Source organism: Procambarus clarkii, chromosome 35 (genome assembly GCF_040958095.1).
Source record: "Procambarus clarkii isolate CNS0578487 chromosome 35, FALCON_Pclarkii_2.0, whole genome shotgun sequence".
Classification (NCBI taxonomy): domain Eukaryota; kingdom Metazoa; phylum Arthropoda; class Malacostraca; order Decapoda; family Cambaridae; genus Procambarus; species Procambarus clarkii.
This window is the reverse complement of record NC_091184.1, coordinates 27,557,712-27,566,805: the sequence shown is the minus strand read 5'-3', so window position 1 is coordinate 27,566,805 and position 9,094 is coordinate 27,557,712. Positions and strand designations below refer to the sequence as shown.

General features: G+C 44.0%; 1 protein-coding gene across 1 annotated transcript in view; it reads right to left on the bottom strand.

Annotated features, from left to right (window-relative positions):
- The window catches only part of LOC138371166 (dynein heavy chain-like), a 7,404-nt gene extending 865 nt beyond the window's left edge, over nucleotides 1-6,539 (bottom strand). The window contains exons 1-5 of the mRNA XM_069336000.1: nucleotides 6,453-6,539; nucleotides 3,837-3,935; nucleotides 3,303-3,527; nucleotides 3,097-3,174; nucleotides 2,555-2,989 (exon numbers count right to left, since the gene is read on the bottom strand). Coding sequence (XP_069192101.1) covers nucleotides 2,555-2,989; nucleotides 3,097-3,174; nucleotides 3,303-3,527; nucleotides 3,837-3,935; nucleotides 6,453-6,539 — 924 coding nt within the window. The remainder of the gene's footprint in view (nucleotides 1-2,554; nucleotides 2,990-3,096; nucleotides 3,175-3,302; nucleotides 3,528-3,836; nucleotides 3,936-6,452) is intronic.
- Between the last annotated feature and the right edge of the window lie 2,555 nt (nucleotides 6,540-9,094).

Genomic DNA, 9,094 nt, shown 5'->3' with positions numbered 1-9,094 from the left:
TGACTCGTCGCCTGCATACCAATAATTACTTTTTGAATTACCAGCAGTAATTGCAACAGAGGAGCAAATAGTAATGTTGAATACATATAAACAGACGGACTGCAATTTTCTTAAGTTCACAATTTCGTACAATTTTTAATGTTAGTTCATTAACTATGGTTATCTTGAGATGCTTGAGGTTATCTTGAGATGATTTCGGGGCTTTTTAGTGTCCCCGCGGCCCGGTCCTCGACCAGGCCTCCACCCCCAGGAAGCAGCCCGTGACAGCTGACTAACACCCAGGTACCTATTTTACTGCTAGGTAACAGGGGCATAGGGTGAAAGAAACTCTGCCCATTGTTTCTCGCCGGCGCCTGGGATCGAACCCAGGACCACAGGATCACAAGTCCCGCGTGCTGTCCGCTCGGCCGACCGGCTCCCCAGGAAGTATGGGGCCTCATACACGTCATAAATATTGCCACAAAAGTTACTGATCGATGTACATAAAATGTTGGGGAATATTAGACTCCAATGATTTTTAAGTTTAATTACATATTTCTGTTAAAGTATAGTTGTATATTTTGTGTACGAGACTGTTGGTGAGGCAGCAAGCGGCGGTGGCAACACTGTCAGGCAATAAGCTGAGGTTGGTCACACCTGGCACAGCTGCAGCAAGGGTTGCCATGTCCTGCCTGCATCAATCAACTTCAAATATTTGGCTATGATATTGAGGAATATATATATAGCCTATCACTATGTATTAAAAGAGAGAGAGAGAGAGAGAGAGAGAGAGAGAGAGAGAGAGAGAGAGAGAGAGAGAGAGAGAGAGTGAGAGAGTGATAGATAGAGAGAGAGAGTGATAGAGAGTGATAGATAGAGAGAGAGAGAGTGATAGATAGAGAGAGAGAGAGTGAGAGAGAGAGAGAGAGAGAGAGAGAGAGAGAGAGAGAGAGAGAGAGAGAGAGAGAGAGAGAGAGAGAGAGAGAGAGAGAGAGAGTGATAGAGAGAGAGTGATAGATAGAGAGAGAGAGTGATAGAGAGTGATAGATAGAGAGAGAGAGAGTGATAGATAGAGAGAGAGAGAGTGAGAGAGAGAGAGAGAGAGAGAGAGAGAGAGAGAGAGAGAGAGAGAGGAGAGAGAGAGAGAGAGAGAGAGAGAGAGAGAGTGATAGAGAGAGAGTGATAGAGAGAGAGAGATAGAGAGAGAGTGATTGAGAGAGAGAGAGAGAGAGAGAGAGAGAGAGAGAGAGAGAGAGAGTGATAGAGAGAGAGAGTGATAGAGAGAGAGTGATAGAGAGAGAGAGAGAGAGAGTGATAGAGAGAGAGAGAGAGAGAGAGAGAGAGAGAGAGAGAGAGAGAGAGAGAGAGAGAGAGAGAGAGAGAGAGAGAGAGAGAGAGAGAGGTGGGGGAGGAGGAGGAGGAGCGAGTGTCATGTAGTATCCTTTGATACGTGTCATAAATCACCCATGTTGGCCACGTACCAAACAACAATTACTGGGAAAAATTGGGTGAAACTCATCCCAAGCTTGTGGCTGCCAACCTCAGACAGACAGACAGGCAGACATATAGACACTTGCATTTACATATACAGGTATATCTGGACATATATAGCGAGCTATATATATTTTTCACACCACACATCCCAATTATATATGCTGGAATTTTTACAACCAGGAAATCTTGAACATGGTCAAGAGGTCACTGTTGTAAGTTACGCTCCCCCGAGGTCACTGTTGTAAGTTACGCTCCCCCGAGGTCACTGTTGTAAGTTACGCTCCCCCGAGGTCACTGTTGTAAGTTACGCTCCCCCGAGGTCACTGTTGTAAGTTACGCTCCCCCGAGGTCACTGTTGTAAGTTACGCTCCCCCGAGGTCACTGTTGTAAGTTACGCTCCCCCGAGGTCACTGTTGTAAGTTACGCTCCCCCGAGGTCACTGTTGTAAGTTACGCTCCCCCGAGGTCACAATTGTAAGTTACGCTCCCCCGAGGTCACTGTTGTAAGTTACGCTCCCCCGAGGTCACTGTTGTAAGTTACGCCCCCCCCCGAGGTCACTGTTGTAAGTTACGCTCCCCCCGAGGTCACTGTTGTAAGTTACGCTCCCTCGAGGTCACTGTCGTAAGTTACGCTCCCCCGAGGTCACTGTCGTAAGTTACGCTCCCCCGAGGTCACTGTTGTAAGTTACGCTCCCCCGAGGTCACTGTTGTAAGTTACGCTCCCCCGAGGTCACTGTCGTAAGTTACGCTCCCCCGAGGTCACTGTTGTAAGTTACGTTACCATGTACGCAGAACTGTACCATGTACACAGAGAACTGTATCATGTACACAGAACTGTACCATGTACACAGAGAACTGTATCATGTACACAGAACTGTACCATGTACACAGAGAACTGTATCATGTACACAGAACTGTACCATGTACACAGAGAACTGTATCATGTACACAGAGAACTGTATCATGTACACAGAACTGTACCATGTACACAGAGAACTGTACCATGTACACAGAGAACTGTATCATGTACACAGAACTGTACCATGTACACAGAGAACTGTACCATGTACACAGAACTGTACCATGTACACAGAGAACTGTACCATGTACACAGAGAACTGTACCATGTACACAGAGAACTGTACCATGTACACAGAGAACTGTACCATGTACACAGAGAGCTGTACCATGTACACAGAGAACTGTACCATGTACACAGAGAACTGTACCATGTACACAGAGAACTGTACCATGTACACAGAGAACTGTATCATGTACACAGAGAACTGTATCATGTACACAGAGAACTGTACCATGTACACAGAGAACTGTACCATGTACACAGAGAACTGTACCATGTACACAGAGAACTGTACCATGTACACAGAGAACTGTATCATGTACACAGAGAACTGTACCATGTACACAGAGAACTGTACCATGTACACAGAGAACTGTACCATGTACACAGAGAACTGTATCATGTACACAGAGAACTGTACCATGTACACAGAGAACTGTACCATGTACACAGAACTGTGCCATGTACACAGAGAACTGTACCATGTACACAGAGAACTGTACCATGTACACAGAGAACTGTACCATGTATACAGAACTGTACCATGTACACAGAGAACTGTATCATGTACACAGAGAACTGTATCATGTACACAGAGAACTGTACCATGTACACAGAGAACTGTACCATGTACACAGAGAACTGTATCATGTACACAGAACTGTGCCATGTACACAGAGAACTGTACCATGTACACAGAGAACTGTACCATGTACACAGAGAACTGTACCATGTATACAGAACTGTACCATGTACACAGAGAACTGTACCATGTAGACAGAGAACTGTACCATGTACACAGAGAACTGTACCATGTACACAGAGAACTGTACCATGTACACAGAGAACTGTACCATGTACACAGAGAACTGTACCATGTACACAGAGAGCTGTACCATGTACACAGAGAACCGTACCATGTACACAGAGAACTGTACCATGTACACAGAGAACTGTACCATGTACACAGAGAACTGTACCATGTACACAGAGAACTGTATCATGTACACAGAACTGTACCATGTACACAGAGAACTGTACCATGTACACAGAGAACTGTACCATGTATACAGAACTGTACCATGTACACAGAGAACTGTACCATGTACACAGAGAACTGTACCATGTATACAGAACTGTATCATGTACACAGAGAACTGTACCATGTACACAGAGAACTGTACCATGTACACAGAGAACTGTACCATGTACACAGAACTGTACCATGTACACAGAACTGTACCATGTACACAGAGAACTGTACAATGTACACAGAACTGTACCATGTACACAGAGAACTGTACCATGTACACAGAGAACTGTACCATGTACACAGAGAACTGTACCATGTACACAGAGAACTGTACCATGTACACAGAAAACTGTACCATGTACACAGAGAAATTACATAATCGTGATATATCACTGATAAAATCCACAGTAGCCGTGATGAGGATTCGAACCTATGCGCTGGGTGTTCCGAGACTATATCGTGGCGGAGTCGTTTATAGCATGCATTTTGGAATACTTAGCGCTTAGGTTCGAGTCCTCATCACGGCTCCTGTGGCTTTTTTGTACCATGTGGGCCTCCAGTGCCGGACTTGATATCTTCTTTGGTCAATATTATCACTGGACGTTGGACGTGGCATGTCTCGTGCTGTGGAGGAACTCTGTGGTTGTCTGAGAGTGTCGCTGATCTTACAACAAAGGCGTGTTCATGTTCTAAAGAATCCCATAGTTGCTGCACCCCCTCAGCGTCTTCACTGAGGTAATCAAAGTTCAGGATTTACATGTTTCGTGTATTCCTTATGAAGTACTATCTTGAGGTTATCTTGAGATGATTTCGGGGCTTTTTAGTGTCCCCGCGGCCCGGTCCTCGACCAGGCTTCCACCCCCAGGAAGCAGCCCGTGACAGCTGACTAACACCCAGGTACCTATTTTACTGCTAGGTAACAGGGGCATAGGGTGAAAGAAACTCTGCCCATTGTTTCTCGCCGGCGCCTGGGATCGAACCCAGGACCACAGGATCACAAGTCCCGCGTGCTGTCCGCTCGGCCGACCGGCTCCCTCGAGATGAAGATACTAAGATGAAATAGAGTTTTCTTGCGGAAAATTGTGGAGAAATGTAATACGTTATCTGTTAGAGTGTATCTTCCGTTTAATATCTTCATTATTTGGCGTCGGTGATGACTTGAGGGACTTGAAGAAGGTGTAAAGTGTGACGAGTTCAATTTAAGATCATACTCATCACAGAAATTATCATCATATTTCATATTTTCGGGGCTCATTTGTAAGTTGGTCTGTTATTTAACATCTTTGATGACGAGAGTGTGTATGTTACATTCACATTTCTTGAAAGTACGATTTTGAAACGTGAGATTTTTATGTTTGAGATATATACAAGAGTTGTTACATTCTTGTACAGCCACTAGTACGCGTAGCGTTTCGGGCAAGTCCTTAATCCTATGGTCCCTGGAATACGATCCCCTGCCGCGAAGAATCGTTGTTACATCCAAGTACACATTTTACTGTTGCGTTAAACAGAGGCTACAGTTAAGGAATTGCGCCCAGTAAATCCTCCCCGGCCAGGATACGAACCCATGACATAGCGCTCGCGGAACGCCAGGCGAGTATCTTACCACTACACCACGGAGACTGCTTTTAGCGTTTTATTGGCGATGGATATGTTCTTTTCCGGTCCAGAAAGCTGAATAAGAAGAGTTTTCTCTTGTTAATGCGAAAGTGTTCTCAAACTGACATTCAGAATTCATAAACCAAGAAGTCTCCGTGGTGTAGTGGTAAGATACTCGCCTGGCGTTCCGCGAGCGCTATGTCATGGGTTCGTATCCTGGCCGGGGAGGATTTACTGGGCGCAATTCCTTAACTGTAGCCTCTGTTTAACGCAACAGTAAAATGTGTACTTGGATGAAAAAACGATTCTTCGCGGCAGGGGATCGTATTCCAGGGACCATAGGATTAAGGACTTGCCCGAAACGCTACGCGTACTAGTGGCTGTACAAGAATGTAACAACTCTTGTATATATCTCAAAAAAAAAAAAAAAAAAAAAAAAAAAGAAGAAGAAAGCTCAGGCAACTCGTGGCCATCTTGGTAAAGATCCAGGGGCCAGATTCACGAAAGCACTTACGAACCTGTACATCTTTTGTCAATCTTTGGTGGCTTTGTTTCCAATTATTAAACAGTTAATGAGCTCCGAAGCATCAGGAGGCTGTTTATAACAATAACAACAGTTGAATGGGAAGTTTTCATGCTTGTAAACTGTTTAATAAATGTAACCAAAGCCGTCAAAGATTGAGGAAAGATGTACACGTTCGTAAGTGCTTGCGTAAGTGCTTTCATGAATCTGGCCCCAGGTTATCAAGCAATTTTTGAAAAGCTGTTTTAATTGTGGTGTCATTCATATTTGTTAAAAAAAATCAGTATTTCTGAAGTATTTTAATAATTACTCATGCATGGTGAGTGGTGCAGAACATCTGCTGCATATGACATCATCATCAAAATATTACATTGTCAAAAATACTTGCCTTGGAAAAAAATTCATCCTGAAAATACTGCGTTGCTAATAATAAAAAAATTAGCTGATCTCTCTTCCATTGGCAGATGTAACACACACACACATACGGGGGCCTCGTAGCCTGGTGGATAGCGCGCAGGACTCGTAATTCTGTGGCGCGGGTTCGATTCCCGCACGAGGCAGAAACAAATGGGCAAAGTTTCTTTCACCCTGAATGCCCCTGTTACCTAGCAGTAAATAGGTACCTGGGTGTTAGTCAGCTGTCACGGGCTGCTTCCTGGGGGTGGAGGCCTGGTCAAGGACCGGGCCGCGAGGACACTAAAAGCCCCGAAATCAACTCAAGATAACCTCAAGATAACCCTTCACCTTCACGATCTGTCTAGTAGAACGTCTTCTTTCCAAATGTTCAATGTCACTACTTTCATTAGTTAAAATGTTCTCAACCGTCTTCATCCTTAATACCTTTAAACAATATTTGTTAAAGAAGTCTACAGGATAAACCATATTTCTCCTATTATTGGTGTTCTGTGTAGTTTGGTATCATAATAAGTCTTTGACGCTTTAATAAATTTGTCATTGGCATTATTCCCAAATTCCCCATTAGTCTTTGGTATTCAAACCAAATTCACCTTCAGATAGCCAATGTTAACAATAACATAAAATATGATAGAAAGTTCCTTGGGATATACACAGACAAGAGGCCTAGCTTCAGCACCCACATACAACCAAAAAATACAACACATACATAGCCAAAAAAGTATTAAAAACTGTCGGGTTATTTTCAAATCAGATATTTTGTTCCCCATTCTGCTCTCCTTTCACTGTACTCCCGCCAAACACACACCGAAACTACGACGTTGGTACAACGTTCGAACAAGTTTTAACACTTCCTAACCAGTTATAACAACCAATATAGCAAGTTGTAACAACGTTCTAATACGTCATAAACACGTTAAGCCAAGATGTAACAACTTTATTACAAGTTGTAACAAGCGGAAAATAGAGACAGTTTCGGTTTGTGTTTCCATACACAAATAAATATAAAATATTATATTAAATAAAGCATAGATGCTTTATTTAGAAATAAAAGCAAAATGTGCTAATTACATCCTAATAGTTTCCTACATAGTGCTTGAAGCTCACACTGTATCTTCTACTACCTACTTCCCCAATATATGTGCCTAAGCCATTCAACTTAACCATTGTAATCACTGTTATCAACTTATATCATAGGTGTTATGTTGAATGCAAATTTTGCTACAATGTACATATTAATATACTTCAGATTTTGTTACTAATTACCTACTTAAATTATCTGTTAGATTAAGGACCTGCCCTAAATGCTATGCGTGTTTTTTGATTTTGCAAGACTGTAAAAACATAAATGTTATGTACTCTAAGCATAAGAAAGAATCTGCTTCCTGGGGGTGGAGGCCTGGTCGAGGACCGGGCCGCGGGGACACTAAAGCCCCGAAATCATCTCAAGATAACCTCTCAAGATAAGCCAATGTACTTTCGTGTCTATATAAAATAAAAAAATAAAGAAGTGTGCTAAAATATTTGATTCTCTGGAATTTTCAATTAGAAGCATCCGCTCCCAAGACATAACCCATTTCCCCATACTAGTTGAATTTGGCCTGATGCTTATATTAGAGGTCATGTCTCAAAAACCTCCCCACACCAGAATTATGAACCCAACCCTTAACCTCATCATTTAACATCAAGGAAGCATAGAACATAACATAGAACGAAAAGGCAATGTAAAGGACCTGGGTGTACTCATGTCGGAAGACCTTACCTTTAAAGAACACAATAAAGTAGCCGTCACAACTGCAAGAAAAATGACAGGTTGGATAACAAGAACTTTTCACACTAGAGATGCTATACCGATGATGATACTTTTCAAAACTCTTGTGCTCTCTAGAGTGGAGTACTGCTGCACAATGACAGCACCTTTCAAAGCTGGAGAAATTGCTGACCTGGAGAGCGTGCAGAGATCCTTTACTGCTAGAATCCACTCAATAAAACACCTAAACTATTGGGACCGACTAAAGAGCCTAAATCTGTACTCCCTTGAGCGCAGGCGGGAGAGATACATAATAATTTACACGTGGAAAATATTAGAGGGGCTGGTCCCAAACCTGCACACAGAAATAACATCACATGAGATCATAAGACATGGCAGGATGTGCAGAATACCCCCGTTGAAAAGTGGAGGTGCAACTGGTACTCTGAGAGAGAACTCTATCAACATCAGAGGCCCGAGACTGTTCAACACGCTTCCGCTACACATAAGGGGCATAACTAGCAATCCCCTCACAGTGTTCAAGAGAGAACTGGATAAGCACCTCCAAAGGATACCTGATCAACCAGGCTGTGACTCATACGTCAGGCTGCGAGCAGCCGCGTCCAACAGCCTGGTTGATCAGTCCAGCAACCGGGAGGCCTGGTCGACGACCGGGCAGCGGGGACGCTAAGCCCCGGAAGCACCTCAAGGTATGGTAAGCATATTTTGAAGAGAACAGCTATATACACTTTCGTGCATTGATCACCTCCTCAGTGACCCGTATGATCCTTAATGATCTCAGGCTGGGATAGGAAGAATAGTGATCCTGATAGCGGTTATCTTCCATGGTATAGAGAAGCGCCACTTTTTCTTTCTTGGATGATGTCGTGAACCTGATTCATTCTGAGTGCAGTTGTAGTAATATATTTCGATGGATGGTCGTTTTCGATAAAGAAGTCTTGAAGGACGTCTGTCCAAGGGGCTGCCCAAGGGCGTCTGCCCAAGGGCGTCTGCCCAAGGGGCTGCCCAAGGGCGTCTGTCCAAAGGGCTGCCCAAGGGCGTCTGTCCAAAGGGCTGCCCAAGGGCGTCTGCCCAAGGGGCTGCCCAAGGGCGTCTGCCCAAGGGGCTGCCCAAGGGCGTCTGTCCAAAGGGCTGCCCAAGGGCGTCTGCCCAAGGGGCTGCCCAAGGGCGTCTGCCCAAGGGCGTCTGCCCAAGGGGAAAT